The sequence below is a fragment of the Stegodyphus dumicola genome, chromosome 8 (genome assembly GCF_044657685.1).
Source record: "Stegodyphus dumicola isolate Sdum_Otavi_A_Nest chromosome 8, ASM4465768v1".
Lineage (NCBI taxonomy): Eukaryota > Metazoa > Arthropoda > Arachnida > Araneae > Eresidae > Stegodyphus > Stegodyphus dumicola.
Window position 1 is genome coordinate 33,003,308 of NC_140775.1, and position 19,926 is coordinate 33,023,233.

General features: G+C 29.1%; 1 protein-coding gene across 3 annotated transcripts in view; it reads right to left on the bottom strand.

Annotated features, from left to right (window-relative positions):
• Nucleotides 1–19,926, bottom strand: part of LOC118202302 (chloride channel protein 2-like) — a 93,418-nt gene that overhangs the window by 71,669 nt on the left and 1,823 nt on the right. For all 3 annotated transcript variants that reach the window (XR_015042532.1, XM_035374464.2, XM_035374463.2), the window contains exons 2-5: nt 16,653–16,803; nt 14,262–14,381; nt 9,775–9,903; nt 8,250–8,383 (exon numbers count right to left, since the gene is read on the bottom strand). Coding sequence is in view for 2 of the 3 variants with exons in the window: in XM_035374464.2 (XP_035230355.1) it covers nt 8,250–8,383; nt 9,775–9,903; nt 14,262–14,381; nt 16,653–16,803 (534 nt within the window). In the remaining variant the exon portion in view is untranslated. The remainder of the gene's footprint in view (nt 1–8,249; nt 8,384–9,774; nt 9,904–14,261; nt 14,382–16,652; nt 16,804–19,926) is intronic.

The following is a 19,926-nucleotide window of genomic DNA, read 5'->3' on the forward strand; positions in this document are numbered from 1 at the left end:
TTCCTTAATCTTCGAATTGGATCCGGCTTATTATTTTTTTGCAGACTGTAAGAGCAATTTTATAAAAGTAAGCTTGAAGTTTCGATTATGTCAAATAGAATTTTCGATGCTGGAGCTCCCAAAGGATTTACAAAAACGAAAATATGTTTCGATGTCCATCAAACAAAAAGTGGAATTGCTCCAAAAAAATGGATAAAAGCATATCCTTTGTTTATCTAACCGCTCCGAAATCTGTTTATCAATTTCACGCTGCTCTGCGTGGGGGGGGGGGACGTGGCGGTGCGCAATGAACTGGAAGTTGATCTGTCAACACTATCGTTATCTTCAGGGCAGATGTTTTATTTTATTCGGCTTATAATTCCTAATTAAATGTAGTATTTCATCTCGATGTACTTCGTCTTTGATATGATTTAAATCAAATTCCTCGTCATTATAAATATCATGAATACAAATCAAATGGTTTTCTGGTTGCAATTTTCTAATTTCGGCTATGCATAATGTATGCTTTACGCATGCGCACGTTGAAAGAAATATTTAATAAAGTAAACAAATAAATATTAAGCTTTTTTTTGTAAATTTTGATACCCTTTAGATCATAATTGCTCATTATTTTATAAATTACGGTTCCATATTTTTAATTTTATAATTTCTGCATGCCATCTTACCAGATTTAAACTGATGATCTATAATCCGGAAAAATCGATAATCCAGAATCGCTGAAGTCCCTACGAGTTCGGATTAACGACTTTTGACTGTATACTCTGTGAGAGGTCAGATATTATTTTATCTTTCCCCTGCAATTGTAAATTCATCATTTGCAAATGTTCATTGACATCAGTCAACAACATTAAGTCTTGTAATCAATCGTCATCTTCTAATTTTGAATAGGTTCTGAATTCCTTTTCTTTTAGAAATCTATCAAACAAATCTACAAATTGATTTAATACATTGTAGCTAGATAACTATCTAACAATGAAAAATAAATTAATGTCGTTTGGAAGTTCTTCGTCATTTAATTTTTCAAGGAAATTTTTGAATTGTCGATGATTTTTTTGCATTGGTGCGAATACAATTTACAATATGCAACACTGTTTTCATAACATAAGGATATTTTAAATATTTTGTAACGAGATGTTCTCGGTGAATTATGTAGTGAATCGGTATGAATTGTGGAATTTGAGAATCATCTCTTACAAGCCCAAAATGACTGATTCTTTTACCCAGCATTGCCGGAGCTTCATCAGTTGCAATGCTTACAAGTTTATTAAGAGGCACATCAAAAGTTTTCATTATGGAATCTAATGCATTTTTAATATCGACACCGCGGGTTGACTCTTGAAGTGCTACTAAATCTGATAATTCTTCTTTAACAACGAAGTTAGGTGAAACAAAATGTATGAAAACTGCCAATTGCAGAAGATCTGTGATATCTGTTGATTCGTCAAGGGCTAAGCTGAATGCAATATAGTTCTTCAAATCATTTTTAAAATTATATTCAAGAGATGTATTAATTGCAGTTACACGTCATTTGGTTGTGTATCTCGAGATGGAAATTTGCGAAACAACTTTGTGCAATGCTGTATTATTTGGATCTAAAACTTTAAGTACATCTTCGAAGTTTTTTTAATAAACTCTCCCTTTCCATACGGGCGTTTTGCATGAGCAATATTCCAGGCAATAACAAAATGGCTTCAGCCACATTATTAGCTTGATTCTAAAGGTAATCAAAATTGACTGTTGTGTATTTAAATTCGATTTTAAAGAAGCACGTTTGTCTGGTTTAAATTTGAAATTTGGTGGATACTGATAAGAAAACTGAGGATGATTTGTTTCATTATGTCGACATAAATTGCTAGCTTTATAATTTTTGATGGTAAAATTATAAATAACACATAATGCTTTTCCGTTATTGTCAATAAAAAAGAAAGTCTCCTCCCAGTCATTATTAAAACTTCTATTTTCTCGCTCGCATTTTCTTTTTTTTTTTATTTTCATTCTCCGTCGTCATATTTTTAAAACAACTGGACATAAATAAAGAAATTTAGAAAATACAAGTTTTGCGTTATTAAAACAATAACAACACGTGTTACATACTACAAAACAAATTATACTAAATTTACCAAAAATTCCATATTACAAATTATATCCATAGCAAGAGTGATACAAATTGTTTCCTCCAGAGAACATTGTCAACTGTCCATTGCAATGAAAGTTTACAAATTCAAAATTAGTCTGGAGTTGGTCGATTACGTAGATCGTATATCGTCATTTGTCGAGAAGTAATTGGCCGGACAAGGCCTTAACTCCCATATGTTTCTCATAATTCATGAGACAGTCGAAGGGGAAGAAAATCCGAGGAACTGAATTGCTACAACACTGTTTATATTCGTTCGTGTAGTTTTCGACAAGTCATATCATTCTTAACTTGGACAGAAATGAAATTTGTTACAACGTTGCACTTAGTCTCTTTCATATTTGTTGTCAGTAATTTAAAAGACATTTTGAAACACATGCAGAATGATAATACTTTTTTAAAATATAATACAGTAGAAGTCCAGAAATCTGCAACGCTTGGGACCAGAGATTTTGTGGATTTTAGGATTTTGTGGATTTCAGGACAGAAAAGATAATATTCAGACTAAAAGTGCAAAATAAATAAGGCATGTTAGATACATTTAATTAAATTATTATATACATTAATACAATAATTAATTATATGTATTAAATTATTATTACATATATAAACTGATTATATTATATTGTTCATTTACATTAAGCTCCTCTATTTTTAAATCAGCACGAATCTGCTTCCCCTTTTCTCTCAGGAGTACAGGTTAGGCTTGGCACAGGTCTGAAATAAGTACCCCATACTCCACCGCAGCCGGAAACACTCATACAAGACAGCATCGAGGTTTGCCGATTTCGCCTCATGTAAAGATTTCCGGTTTCGGATTCCAAAGTTAAAATCACTGTTGCTGTAAAATTTCAACAGCTTTTCTTTATTGTTCCGTATATCATACACAGTCCCTGTGGCAATTCCATACGATTCTACTATAAACCGAGCAGTAGCACATGCTTCCATCTTTAGCAGAATTTCCACTTCTTTCATTACCATCAATGCAACACATTTACGTTTTTCAACGTTGCAAACAGTAAAATCCCAATTGCGTTTCTTATCTGTCATTGTATTAAAAAGTGCTGAAATTTAAAATATTCTTAACATATCCACAAAATATCTGGATAAAAAAATGACATAACTAAATAATCTCGTAAAATAAGAAAGCTCAGAAAGTACAACAACCTGAAGCGTGAGCTTGAAAGAAGAGTTGAGTTAACCGTCTGCTTTTTTAATTCCATGCAGATCGGAGGGGAAAAAAACTCTTATCATGATATCAATAATTTGGTATTTCTGATATGACTCATTATTATTCGGTAATTATGACGTCATTATCCGTTATTATTAGTATTTTTTCTTCGATATTTTGTACTCCATGTTGCAGTTTCCGGAACCTATACACTAAATGTTTATGTTTTGCGAGGCAACGCGGATTTCAGGAGTTGGCAGATTTTTGGTATTTGACTGTAACACAAAAATGAAAAGGGAACTCGTGTACATTTATTGAGAGCCACAAATAATACTTCAAAGAGCCGCATATGGCTTGCGAGCCACAGGTTGGCCACCACTGCCATATAAGAAGGCAGCTTCTCTTTTTTTTTCCATTGCCAATCACAATATTGTCAATTTACAAAACTTATGCTTGAAATTGTTAAACATGAGGAGAATTTATCACTGCAAATGAAATGCTTTATTCATGTCATGATTTATGCCAAAATAAAAAACCTCAAAATTTTAGATATATAAATTCATATATATATATACATATGTGTGTGGTATTTTTGTTAATGTATAACAGAAGAAGAAACTTGCAGATGTGGGTGTAGATAACATGACACATAATTTTATTTCTTGATGAATAATTTCTTAAGACACATCTCCTTTTTGCAACATTATGGGTGTGACAAGTACCCCAGAATTTTATATACAACTTATGATATATTTTGAGACATTAGATGATATAACAAAAGAATAAAACATGTTCTAGCAGGGCAAGGGTGAGTAAAAAAAGTGATAGCAAAGGGGTATTTACAAAATCTGAATCCTTTGTTTAAACTTTAGACTCCTACTGTACAAGAGATTTATGGCATTGCAGATGTCATAATGTGGGTTAGTTTTTTAAGTGATACAGTTTAGTTTGCAGAAAGGAGACATAACCAAATTTAAATTAGAAATTATTTAAGTTTATTACTGACCAAAGGGACAAAACCAAATTTAAATTATGACTATTGCTAAAGTTATGAATTTTCTTTCCCATTTTATGTCTAATGTCTCCCTCCACCAAAAGAGAAAAATGCTTAGCAATAAAAAGATTTTTTAGAAAAAGCATTAGAGTGTTAGAAAATAAAGACAAATTTTGTGCAATACATGCAATATGTGCTTCCTCAATGAGAAAGAAAATCATTTTCATTGAAGACATAGCCTTTAGGTTTCAGTATGTCCTGCCATTTTGTTCATGAATTTTCTCATGTTGTAACATATATTATGACTCATATTACAACAAAAATAGTATGTAACATGTAAACTAAATGTAGAGTCTAATTTTAAATTCTCTAAAAATATGTTTTTTAAAGTTCTTCAAATATTTTCTCTAAATATAAAAACTGTTATGAATTTGAAGCCCTATTTTTTTCACAAAATAATAGAAAGCATTCCTATTTCTTAAAATTCTTACTTGAATATCAATCATTAATATAAATTTTACAGTCACTGACTTGAAAAAGGTGTTTTGTAACACTGTTGTAGTCAATATAAAATCAAAATATTTCTATTACATATTCATGAAATTCTACTTTTACTCATTATAAAGCAATCAATATTTTTTCAATGTTAAACAAAGTTAAATGTATACTTTAGAAATTAATAAGCAGAAAAATAATAGGATGCAATACAATAATAAAATAAACTGATGAAAAATGGGCAGGTCTTCTACAAGTGAATCAGTGTAACTACTTACTAATGGCTCTAGGACACATGAAAACCTCTATTCCTTATGCAAGATAACTGGCTTTTAGCATTATAAAAATACATCAAAGTTTCTATGGTACTACAGTCAAAAGTCGTTAATTCGGACACCCATAATTCGGAATGATCTATAATCCGTACACCTCAAAACTAAAAACTTTCTGCGCATGCGCCGCGTTGACACATACGCATAGGCGTTTACGCGTGTGCGTAAGACCTTTTACGACTGTGCATATGAGTGTGCGCAAGTGCAGAATACGTTTTCGCGTGCGCGTTTTATGTATAATGGACGTATAAGCTAAAATTATCTAATTATCTATATCAGTTAATGTTGATGATTGCGTTGTTCCTTAATTTTCGAATTGGATCCGGCTTATTATTTTTTGCAGACTGTAAGAGCAATTTTATAAAAGTAAGCTTAAACTTTCGATTATATCAAACAGAATTTCCGATATATATTTGCTAATATGTAAAGGATCTAAAGCGAAAGTATGTTTTGAAATCCGAAATCTGTTTATCAATTTCATGCTGCTCGGCCGGGGGAACGCGGTGGCGGGCGTGTAATGAATTGGAAGTTGATCTGTCAGCACTATCCTTATCTTCAGCGCAGATGTTTTTATTTTATTTGGCTTATAATTCCTTACCAAATGTAGTATTTCATCTCGATATGCTCCCTCTTTGATATGATTTAAAACAAGTTCCTCGAAGCGAAGAAAGTGACAGAGGTTATTGAAAACGAAAAAATTTCGATTGACAAATTAGTCGGTGTTCTGGACACAGCAATTATAGGACTTGAACAGCGGAACTTTGTAACTGAACAAGAAATTATGTCTGTTTAATAGAATTAAAGAGAAAGTATTATCACATGAAACGAAGCAAAACTTAAACAACTTACATTGAAAGAAATGTTTAATAAAGTAAACAAATAAATATTAAGCTTTTTCTTTTTGGAAATTTTGATACCCTTTAGATCATAATTCTTCTTTATTTCATAAATTACGGTTTCATATTTTTAATTTTAGAATTTCTGCATGCCATCTTACGAGATTTAAACTGATGATCTATAATCCGGAAAAGTCGATAATCCGGAATCACCGAAGTCCCGACGAGTCCGGATTAACGACTTTTGACTGTATTTGGTTTTGAGGGCCGTAAAAAATCGCCAAACTATTGTTGATGTCAATACTGCCAAAAATAATTGTGGCAACCCTAATGCAAGAAAGGAAGTATAATAGTAAATAACTATCTAAAATTGATGTTTTAATTTAGATGAAAGGTTAATTTCATATAATACTTTTTTATTATTATAATTTATATAAAAAAGGCTAAACATGACTGAATTGAAGCATAAGAGTAAATAACTATTTCAGATCATTATTATAATTTATATAAAAATTGCTAAAGATAACTGAATGGATGCTTGCATCGCTATTTTGCTACCGACTTATCGCTAAAGCATTTCATCTCGTTGGTTGTTAAAACGTAATTTTCTATAATGAATTATGCCTTTTCTTTGAAAATATTCTCGGTAAAGTGCAGAATCGCTTGCTTATTTGCTTGCCGCTTTTTACAAGGGTAAAAACAATTGGATTTTTGTCAATTTTCTTTTACTTTTTAAGTGAAAATAGGTGGATGTGTACATAGATAAAGTCAAGGGTGTGCGCAGTGCCATTTTTGTGCAATTCTGGGATTTTTTTAAAGTGAAAAAAGGTCGATGTGCACATGGATACCGAGTAGGTGCAATTCTTAAAAAGGCGTCAAGCAGTGGGTGATTCTGCACTTTACCCAAAATTCTATTGCCGACTTTTCGTCATGTGCAATTCCCAAATTGTTAAATCCATAGGATATAAAAAAAAGTATTTAAAATCAGAAAAAGGATTTAAAAATTAAACTAGTAGTTCAATGGCATCTTAAGAAATATATAGAACAATATAAACTTACGCAATCTGAAATTAGCGCATACGCTAGATTTGGCGCGCTGTTAAATGGACGCGTTTGCTAGATTTGGCGCTTTTGCGCATACATTTTCGCTGCAATTTTTTTACGGTCCTCAAAACGGAATAGTACCGTTTCTATTTATTATGATTTATGGTCATAAAATTCTTCAAATTACATAAATGAAATAAAAAAAAATTAATTTACAAAAATTCAAATTCAAATTAAGACAAGTAATTTATTCAAGTTACTTACAAATTTAGTGAGTAAAATTTTACATAAATATATATAATCTGACGCAAAACAATACTAAAATAAAAAAACAAAAGTTCCATTGAAAGTTAAGGACATTTCATGATCATTACTACTGCAAATAATGTAGAACAATTAAAGATTTTTGAAGTTACAAGGTTAAATTGATCATATAATTATATACTTTGATAACAAAATTTCCCATTTGGATAATCTTTAAAATATGAAAGAAAGCAGGAAAACTAAATATATTAAAAATAATTATATATACATCAAGTGACAAAAAAATCTCACAGCCAGATAAAAATGGTCTTGCTACTCAGAGGAATAAATATGTGTTTCACACTGAAGTTTGCTATCTGCTGATAATGTCCTACATCTGCTGATGATACAATCCTCTTTTAACCATAATCTGAAACCTTCTAATGATGTTTTTAAAGAAGAATAACGGAGGAAAAAAAATCTTAAATGAGATCTGGACTGTAGGACAAGTCACGGACAAATTCTGAATGAGCTCAACTTTTTTTCATAACACTGGCAACCGAAGGAAATGTAATATCATGCAGTAGGTCAACCCTTTTTAAAAGATACCAAACTGTTTTCTTTAAAAATGCACTGCAAATGAATGTTTAGAATCAAATAAAGGTCCACTAATTTAAGCCTTTCTACAGAAAAAGAAAAGAATAGGGGGGAAGTACAAAAGTAATAGTGGTCTGCTTTGGATGCATTCGGTAGCAATGACCCATTAAATATGGGTTCCATAAACAAATAAGTGCAATAAATATTATACTAATCAAAAAGGCTGAACTAAACTTTGCACATCAGCTCTCATAGTATGGTACATACAATGAAAACCTTTTCATCATATTATAAAAACATTTTAATTATAAACTCAGGAAAAGAAGAAAATTTAAAAATTAATTAATAAAAAAAATTTATAATCATTTCACTATTTTTATACCAAATGAACATAATTTATTACCTCTTTACCAAGTGGCATTCCACTGCCCAAGGTACAAGTCAACCCAATGACTTTAGAAATCAGTGTGCGGAAGGATAAATATTCTTTAAGAACCACACCTCTGAGAATTGTTTTCATTTCAGGAATTCCAGAACCTAAAAAAATTTTGAAATATTAAATTAATCAGTCATAAAAATCTTCATATTTCTTTATGATGAAAATAACACCAGTAATAAGCAACTTGTTGAGAATTTCGCAAAAATTGTATTTTCTACTTCGTAAATATTTTAAATTTTACATATTTCATGGAGTATATAACATTTGAATGAAAAAAAAAAACTTTGAGAAATAGCATTCCGGCACTTGTAAACACGGGGAAAATAAGCAGAAAGAGTTAAGAACCACTAGATTAAATCTTTGCAGTCAAAAATGAAAGCAACCAACTATAGTTTTGGGAGGAAAAACTTATTATATTTTTGAATTACTGAAATCAATATTTTAGAAATCTTTTCTAAAATAATAAATAATAATATTTTTCATGATACAATACAACAGAAATGTATTGCAACATATAGCTTATTGATAAATATTAGTTTTACTAGCAGTTTTGTACTCAATAAAAATTGTCAAATGCAAACATAAATGTTAAGATAACAGGCTGATGCATATAAACTATAATGACACAATTAGTTACTTTAAATAAAATAATATTTTCAATAAAAGTTGAACAAGGTATTTATTTTATTAACAGAAGACACATAAGATTTTATATAATTCAAATCACAAATAATGCAAGAAAAGTAAGAATCAGGCAGAGTACAAAAATATTTTCATTATTTTTTTTACAGCTGAAGAGTTTTTTTTAATTTTCACATGATTCAAATATCAACACATTTTAAAATTTTTTACATAAAGCAGAATGTGATCTTATGGTCTTTTTAAATTTACTGTAATGATGAATACTGTAAAAGTGACACACAATATGAAAAATACAAAATGAGTAGAGTGGATGAAAGTTCTGACACTCTCAATCTTGAGACGTTATACGGTGCACAGTGCTTCATTTAATAATTATCATGCATTTGTAATTTGGTTATATATGTTATGCTTTCAAATGTTAAGTAATTCATTTCATTTCTGATTAACGTACTGGGAAACACAATTTAATTTTTTCTTTTATTTAACATATACGAAATAATTACACATAGTTAAAAATGATTAAAGGAAAAGAAAGGAAAGAAAAAGTTTTATCTACATATGCATTTGGCTACAGTTTTATTTAAACTTTTTTTTTTTTTTTTGGTTAACTGTTATCAAATTTTATCACGTCCCTGAATTCAACACGTTTGAAAACGATAAAATTATTTTATTTTTCAGAAGTTATGAATATTTTTATCAAGAGATTACATTAATTAATTTATTTTCTTATAAATATATAAATAAAATTAAAGCTGAAAATCAAGAACAAAAAGTCCACCCCCCCCCTGAAAAACAAGGCACAAAACAGATATGTTTCAGTAAAAAAAAAAAAAAAAAAAAACTTTACCTATTGCTTGAGGTGCAGTTATATGAACAAAACCTGCAGAAAACAGAATAAGGCACATAGGTAAAGCTACCCATGCTAAATATTGTAAGAAAGGATGAGCTGTCAAATCACGATACAGCCATATACGAGCTGAAAAAAGAAATTAACACAAACCTTATTAATGTTCCTTTAAAGTTAACTAAATATAAAATTAATAGACTTCAACAGGCACATAATTAAACAATAAATTGTATATTCTGATTATATGTAGGGTGGTTTTAACATTCGATAGATCTGCCATATTTTCGAACATATACCGAAAAAAATCAACCCAAATATAAACCAAACTGCATATAAAAACGTAAATATTCTATGTATATTTTTTGTTTTTCTTCCATAAAATGTCTTGATTTTATGAAATGCATTTTTTATTATTATTTACAAACAGAATAGTACTTATGAGCTGTAAAGACAGCTTCAAAAATTCAGAAATTAATCAGTGAGTTAGTAACTTTTCATAGGGTGCAGATAATCAGAGAGTACCCCCAAAAATTGAAGTTTATGGGAAAAACATTTAAAATAAGCTAACTTTTCCATTCAAAGAAAGAATACTACTTTCATTCATGCAACATGTAAATTCCAGTATCCTTTCACAAGAACAAAAAAACTTCTTGTTCTTAAAATCTGATATTTATAAATATTTTAGTAATTTAAATACAGCTTTAAACAGGATTGTTTACTAATAAAATAAACATTGAAATGATGCAATAAAGGAACATAAGCTCAGATATTTTAAGAAAAAACTTTTTTAAAATGGGGGAAAAAAAAAGCTTTCTGCAGATTTGATACAAATGAGGTTTTTAATTTATTAACTTATATCAGAAATACGATAATGTATGTTTATTCTTTAGCATATATTAACATACACATATATAATTTTTTTTTAAAATAATGTTTCTTTTTGGCAAAGCATTTAAGGGCTATTAATTTTAAAAGAAACTGGTTTGTATTGGTCTTGAATAAAAATTCTGAAATGCTCATGCTGTGAAGTTCAATGATCATGAACTGAACTTGAAACAAATACAAGTACTGAATGAACTTAGCCATTCAGCCATGGTAAGCCAAAACATGATAACCATTATATGGCAATACTTCTATTTGGTCGTTTAAAATATAAACAGAGCGTAAAGTCATTTCTTTATAAGCAATGATGATTAATTATGTACCTTAAAACTGTAAAAATATCCATATAAATGAAAATGAAAAGACTCCACATGCAAAGCTACTTGCATATTAAACACATAGAATTTGTAAAGGCAGTAAGGACTTGCATAGAATATGCACATTTCTTTTGAGAAAATGGTATGGGAAGGAGATTACTAACTGACACAGTAGAGCAGAATGAGAAAATAAAACTATTTAAATGTATGCAAAATCTAGGCTATTTATTAAAAAATAAATAAATAAATAAAAATAAATGTTAAAAAAAAACTAAAATGTTTCAGATTTTAAATTACGTCCAAAGGGGCGTTTTTTTAACATTTTGTGTATTGCATTTATTTATTAAATATCATGTTCTTCGCACTTAAACCATTCATTCAACATTGCAAAATAATTTTAAAATGAGCCTATCTTTAGAATTTCGATACACAGTTCCGTGAGCTGGAGATAAAAAGGTTTTTGCCCCCCTTCCTCGTAGAGTGTTGCCATTGCTGGCTTTGAAATCCTTGAGTTTGTTAATCAGAAATTCGTTAAAGTTTTACAAAATATGAAATCGATAATAAAACAAATTTCAAATTTGGTCTTCCACATGCCCATATTCATAGGAGGATTATGTCATTCAAAATTTGATGGCTCTACGTACCATTGTTTTATCACAATGCAAGAAATATACATAAATTTATGCAGATTTTTCATTACTTAATTTCTTTAAATATAAGACAGGGCAATAATGTTTTGTGGCAAGGATTTGAAAAGTGATACAACCTTTTGAAGTTTTCGAAGCAAAATGCCAAAACGAAATTTTTGGGTCCAAAGGGGCAAGTCCTTCAGGGCAACTCGCCCCTTTGGACTAAAAAACTTACATTTTTGCACAAAAATTCACTAGTTTCTTTTAATAAGGATATAAAATATGGCAGTAAATAAAAAATGATATGAACATATGAGCATTTTAGAGATGACACCAATAAAACTTTAAAGCTTCCATTACAATAGTTGTTTATGTTAAAAAGAATTTACTTAAAAATCATAAATCTTACGAAACAAATATTTGATCAAAGATTTGTCATTTTTAAAGGCAATAACAGTTTACCAAACAACACAGAATAACAATGATTCATGCATATAAATCCATAAAAATGGACTACATAAAAATAATGATTCATGCATATAAATCCATAAAAATGGACTACATAAAAATAGAGCACACTCTAAAATAAAAATTATTCAATATACAAAGATCCAGAACTGTGCTTTTATTGGAAATTCCCAGTCAACTGCAATAATGGGTAAGTTAGGAAAAACATCTTTAATGGTCACAGATATCAAGCCCCATTGTTAACTCAGTAACTCCTGCCGACGCTTAATCCCAGATTTAATCAGGAACACCCAAGTAATATAATCTAAGAATTCTATGTCCTTCTGCCTGCACTAACAAGTGACAGGACTCAATAGAATTTTAACTCAAAGTGCTCCCATGCCTCAAAAGTACTACAATCCAAAAGCCCAAATCATCTAGAATTTGAATCCAAGTCCCCTGCTGTCACAGCACACATTTGCCTTCTGTTTATCATACTAAAATGAAAAACCCTCAGAAACAACAGAACAGTAAATAAAAAGAGAACATGATAAAATTACTTAGTGAAACCCAAGTAAATACTATTGAATGAAATATATGCACCACAAGAAAGAAAAAGCACAGCAAAGTGCACGAGTTTGTTCATTAATGCAAATTTATATACTAGCTAATAATAAAGGCCATAGCAACAGCAGTGAGCTAATATTCTAAAGCAATAAAGCAATTCCAAGCATTCTGCAAAGCATTTTAATAAGGAAATAAGCCTTAAGCAAAATATAATTCACAGCCCTAAAGCAAATACAGGAACACGTTAAAAAAATTATTATCCTTAAACTTTTGTCATTTAGGGCAACAATCCAAACAAAACAGGTCAGAGAGAAGGGGGGGAATAATCTTTCAAAAAGGCTGGTCAAGTTATGTTTTACGAGAGGAAAAAAACCTGGCGCTGTATACTAATGATTACAATTAGTCTGTTGATTACATAACAGCAGCCAATTAAAACAACGAAAAAAACAACATATGATGTAAAGAATACTACTGCAGTGAAGTTATATAAGACAGAAGGTTAGTCAAAGGCTTATTATTATTATTTGCTTATTTTCAAAAGAGTTACAAAATATCATACTATTATGACTAAGAGGAAAAGCACTTTAGAAAAGATCTAAAGTAAAGTATGCTTTATTGATGCAGTAACAGAATAAACATACTAAATTTAAAAGCATCTGTTTTAAGTTCTACTACTTTCGTTATCAAGGCAACAAGCATTACATAAAATAGTTTTTTTCAAAACATACAGAATCATGTCAATTATTTTCTGGAAATGAAATGGATAGGAATGATTCATTTTCTCAGGTGTAGGGGAGTTAAAAACTATGTACCAATTTTAAGAAAAGTAGTGTTACAGCTAACTAGGAAATGGGGACTGCTTAAAAAGACAATTTAGAGTTGATGATTTGAAAAGAGGGGTGGGGGCGAAAACTAAAAACTTAAATTAGAATGCAAATAAATAAAATAAAATAAAATTACAAGATTAAAAATAGAAAGAGTGAGATGACTATTTTATTTTCAATTACATAGAAATTACAGTAATGTATGAAAAAATGACAAACACATGAAAAGTAGCAGAAAGGTTCAAGAAGCCTTTTGAATGCTATTTTAAGTATAAAACATCTCCAGTATTACCTTACAATAACTAATTTTCAGTTCAATTGAAAAATCAGTCCTCTCCTCATAATATGGATAAAAAAATTGGATGCTCAAGCTAATTTATAAATTTTTTTCCTTGACAAAATGTCATCATTTTAAAGATTACTTGACCATTCTACAATCTAATAGCAAGTTAGATGTAGAAACATAGATAAAACTTACAACAGAAGATATAAAATCTAGAACACATCCTGAAATAAATACATATTAAAAATGCCAATGACAGAGCATCTATGAGTGGCCCTGACATGGGCCGTCAATGAAAGGAGGCCAAGAGGCAGACCAAAACTGATTTAGAACATAATGTGGATGATAAGGTACACAAAGTTGGAAAGAAGCTAGGTAAAATGACATCAGAACATAAATATTGAAGGGCATGACTGAAAAAGACTGATTGAATAAATAAGGTGTGAAGGGGAGGAATGGCACTGAATTTACTTAATTAACAGAATGATATTCCTGGTGTAGGTAGCAAAGCATTAGAAAATTTTGCATTTATACTTACACTTTTGACACATAGATATAGCATAATCCATTGAAAAACTCAGAAGAGATGAGATTACACCTAAAAAAGCTAAGAAAAACCAATCTTCACCAAGACGAGCAAATGTGTTCTGCCATAAACCTGAAAAAGAAATTAAATGCTGTAATATCCTTCATCTGACTGTGATACAATAATTACAGCTTGTAAAAGTAGACTTTTAATAAAAATATTTTAGAATGTAAGCATAATTTAAATAATTAAATCTTAATTTTAAAATTTTATTTTACAGAGTTTTCTATCAGAGGTCTTTCTATTCACTTTCCACCCAACATACACACACGTAGGAGGACTAACTAAACTGCAACATGAAAACTTCAGATTACTGTCTAACACCTTAAATGGAAGTTTATTAAAATTCTTAAAATATTAGAATAGCAAATGTAAAATATTTTTTTTAATTAGAAAATAAATGACTCAGTACCAATCAGACAGAATATGGTATTTTAAACATTTTTAAAAAATTTTCACAAAGTAACTAATGCTCATAAAAATTTATCAGTTGGATATGTTATAGCTTATATGCATTTTAACAAACCAATTTTCATTACAAAAAATACAATAAAGATTTAAATTATGAAGAAATTGATAGCTAAAATTGCTCAATAAGAACAGTTTGGTTGATTTTGGAATATGCTTTGCCAAATGGCAAGACTCTTGACAGTTTACAATATATAAGAGTGAGTAAAAGATAGATCAACAACTCTTATCATAACAGTAAAAAAAACTTGCCAAGGACTGCTTTTAGATTCTTTCTGTTCTTTTTGTCTACAGTTTCCTAAAAATGATTATGTCTATGGCTTTTATTTTGCAAGGACATAATTTATATGCTAAATAAAAACAACACATTTTCTACAAAGATGAGCCAAAAGGTAGGGAAAATTTTAAATTCACACAGGAAAAAGAGTACATTTACATATAAAGCTGCATAATTGTTTTATTTGGAGTTTAGTTTTTTACTGTATTATCAAACAATGAACTTAATCATCTCTTAACTTTCTAAAGTAAATCATAAGTTTATGAACATTTGTGGGATTCAATTTTATTTCGTCAGCAACACTACAAACACATATGAAATAACAGTGAATGGGAGTTCTGCAATACCATGCTGTTCACTTTTTCAATAATTTAATAAGTTAAAAAAATTACTATTTAAAGGTTTAAAGGAAGTGGTAGTCTTAGTACTCATATTATTGTTTTAACAGAACAGAACAGACCATAAAAAGAGCAGTGTAATCATTGAGGAAGGATCATATTCTAAAAAAGTGCCATTAATTCGTAGGAAAATCAGATGAAGTTTCACAAAAATAATGCATAATGCATTTCCAAAAGCACTGTATTACCAGTATTTAATAAATAAACAAACAAAAGTGCTACACTACAGTCTGAAAATAGTTCACGTTATTTTTCACTAGAGAAGGAATGAAGAAAAAAGTCACACACCAAACAGGCATTAATGGACAGATCAGGTTCTCAACCATTTTTGCTCCCTGCCCCCTTTTTACCAATGCTAGATATCATTCCCTTCCAAATTTTGAAAACTACGCATAAATTTAAATTTAGATGATTTTTTATTTATTTCATAAATTAAACAAGAAAAGTATCAAAAATGTTGATAAATACCAAAATCTGAATAAAAGTGAAAACTAAATCCTTAATAGGTAAATATATGGTTGACTGCATCCCCCTTGACACTATAAAATTCTCCCATGGGACAGATGATCTGAAAAATGAAATATCAACAGCAAAAAACTTTAAAAAAAAAAAAAAAAAAGAAGAAGAAGAAGCTTACAGAAATAAGCCTAAAAAATATCTTCAAAAAAATAAAACCAATAACCTTAAAAAATTAAATGAAGTTCATTTCATTTTAGAATAACTGAAGGAAGTATCAATGCACTAAATTAAATAAATATTTCTTTTTCAAACCTTTGCTGCTTGAAGGCTGATCCACGGAATTTACTTTTTTCTTGTACAAGCTCTACATGAACTGAAAGCTGGAGATGTGCATTGCATAAATTTAAATACTGAATTAGTACTATGCTTGTACTATGCTTTTATAAAACTAGTAATAAATATTTTTAGCAAGTATTTTTTTCTTTTAATTTGACAATTTAGTAAACTTTTTTTATAGTTTTACTTAATAATTGGATTTCTTCTCATACTTTGTATGCTAACAACTTTCTCTCCAAATAATAAATATTTCAATATAATTTTTACTGTCTGATTTAGGCATTCACTTCTTTTATTTTTTGTATATTTTGTTATTTTTATTTGCTCCTCTTTCCTGCTTTTGATTATTAATTATTATTAATGTAGTATTAAATATGAAACAGTTGAATAATAAAAATTCATTACCGACAAGCTTCCTATGAATTGCATTCCTATACGGCTTGAGCTCTTTTTGTCGACGTTTCTCTTCTTTTTTCCGAAGTTTCTCTAAGCTCTTTACTCTTAATGCTTCTAGTTTAGCATATTCACCTAGGTCTTCTCGGTACTGACCGAACATCTAGAAGGGTAAAAATTGATAAATATGAAATCAAGTATCAACTTTGAAAGTATTTCAATATCAATGCACATTTCCTGATGGTTTACTGCGGATTTGGTCATGGGCATAGAACTAAACAAGTATAAATCAAAACTTCAATTTGAAAATGTATTAATAAGTATTAAATAACTGTTATAATGTATACTGCAAAGAAATATTCAAGAAAATTCTTTACTGTATGGAATGTATTAATACTTTTATGATTGTCTAACTCCAAATTTTTAATTTGTAAACCATACACAAAAGATATATGTAATGCAATGATGCATGTGAATTTTGGTTTGAAAATATTTTCAAAGAGTAAAAATACAATAATACATAAATTATAACAGGTTAATTTAGTTAGTGATACTTCAAAAAAGGTTTAAAAATACATAAGTAATTTCACTAAATAAAAAGAATATGAAAAATATATGTTATTTATGGGAGAAAAAGAAAATTCTAAACTATTTTATTCTTTGTCACTCCTTAAAATAATATATGGTACTATGTAACAGAACTTGATTAATATTTAACATTATTTAGATAAGATTACGGAAGACATATGGGCCCATTTACAGAAGGATTTTTAAACACCCAACTCCTTCTATGAATCATGATAACTCTATTTTATCTTCATGAAAATAAGGAAAATAGGCACTGGAAGATCCTGAGAAAATGGTGTGCGTAAGGCAATGAGCTAACTTAAAGCAGGCCTTATTGACAGCACTTTTTCATTACTGTACAAACTTTTGAAGATCAAGGTAAAAAACTAAAATCTCTTATTTTACTTACATAAGAAGTTGCATATTATATTTAAGTATTTACATATTATTAAAAGTATTACAGAACTATTAAAAAAAGGCTTGCTTCAACTGAAATGAAAAAATATTCATCAGGAAAGTAAGAAATACCTATATTCAACATAATACAATTCCATGAAATTTGAAATATCTTCGCTTAGAGTTTGAAGGATATTTAGCTCACCACAGTGAGGCTTAGAGCAATGGCACTAGTAACTAACTGGTCAATTGAACAGGAAATACATTTTTACATTAAAATATTTTACGTTTTCATTACTTCCTTTTCAATATCATAAACAGTAATATAATGGATGTTAGAAGGCCAAATATTTGGGCTCTATACAAGATTTTTTTTTTTTTTTTTTTTTTTCAATCTTTTAGGTAAGTTTTAAATATTTGTCATTTTACAACCATGCTGCAGTTAAGAATAATTTGTATATGAATTTGTCATAGGTGTTTAAATATCAATCAAGATGATCAGTTTATAAATTTATTCTTATATCCTACTGGTATTTAAACTCTCTTTTTCCATTCCTTCCATTCTGTTTCATCTTTTTATGTGTAAGAGTTGAATTGTCAAAGAATCAAACTTTATATTTGGATGTAGTCATAGGATGATCCAAGATCAAGGGTGTTTACAAGTGGGAAAGAAATGAGGCACTTGATCTGCTGGAATCAAATCAAAAATGTGTTTTTCTATTAATACATGTAAAATAGACACAAAACAAATGGATAATACATGTCCTTTTAGACTAATATTATACTTGTATTCTAATCTACTTGTGAATATATCCTAGATAAAAAATAAATAAATGAATATCAATAAAATAAATAATTAATTATTAATGTGATTATTTGTTAACTTCAAATTCTGTGCTTTAAAATTCATGTTTTATGAAACAAAAAATTAGCATAAAAAATGGTAAATTCCAGAAATATTTTATGCTAGCAAACCCTGTATAACACGGCAATTAGCAAGAAATACATATATTAAGAGTAGCAGTAATTGTACAAAGGTTTAACAATGTTAAATAATGCACACTGGCTATTTCCTTTCATGCAGTAATGCTGTTAATCATCATTAAAAAAAAAAAAATTATATTCTTTCCTGAGAAAACAGCTTTATTTTCTGTACTTTTTTGCTATGGGAATATTGCTCTCCCCTAAAATATGTTATTTTTGTTTATGTTTTCTTGATTTTTAATGAATTATACTACAATGAGCTCTCTTTAATCAGCAGAAGAATCTGTATTTAGAAAACAGAACTTCAGAAGTTATTCAACTACATTTATATGCCTTTTTGTTTGCTTTTTAGATAAAAATTCTCAATTTGGTCTTCATCTGAAAATTCAGTTTCTGTTTTGGGTAATTTCCTGGTATTTATACTTGCTGAAGTAGCCTGAAAATTATGCATAGCTTACAGATAATCTTCTCACAGTAACTTAGTTTCAACTCAAACAGAGAAATATCATATTTTTATTTTAATATTATTATATTACATTTTATTATGCACATTTAAATTTGTTATTTTTTTGGCCTTTTTCTAGTACACTTTAGTTTCAAATTAAAATTTATTTGGGGAATCTTTTCTTACAGTGCACAAATTTTACAGGACTGTCCCAGAAGGTTCCCAGTTTACCTTAAAATAAAACTGACCTCTAAGAATACTGTGTTATACAGGGTTTGATAGCATAAATTTTAAAACACAACTTTCTTTCAAAATATAACTGCATTTCTTTTAATAAAAGATAGTACTTACATACAGTAACACAGCAACATTTTAAATTTACTTGATAATGTAATTATATTAAATGCAATAAAAATCAGGATTTAGTATTAAAACAGAAATTGAGTACTCTGATCCTATCATGACATTACTTGAGAATTTATGTCAAAGATAGAAAGAAAAGAAAAATAGACCCATACAATGCACAAATGATTCTAGGAGGCAAAAACAGTATTTGCATAACAAGCATGTAATAAGCCTGAATGGATACCAAATCTTAAATCCTTCACATGCAGAAAAGTAATCAAGCCCACACAAAGTATGAAATTTATTTTCCATTTTATCTTTTGTTCACTTCTGTTATTTCAAAGACTAATAAAGTTTGCATATTTTTTCTTTTATGGAGTTGTGATATTTTAATTAAATTATTGCATTTCCATAGATATTAAAAAAATTATCCTTAACTACCCATGTGAATCTTCAGTACACAAGTGGGAGATTACTGTTTTTAAGGAGCTGTAAGACTGCTGGTTTTTTATTTCTAAAAACTGAATGCTAATGAAATTAGTTATGACT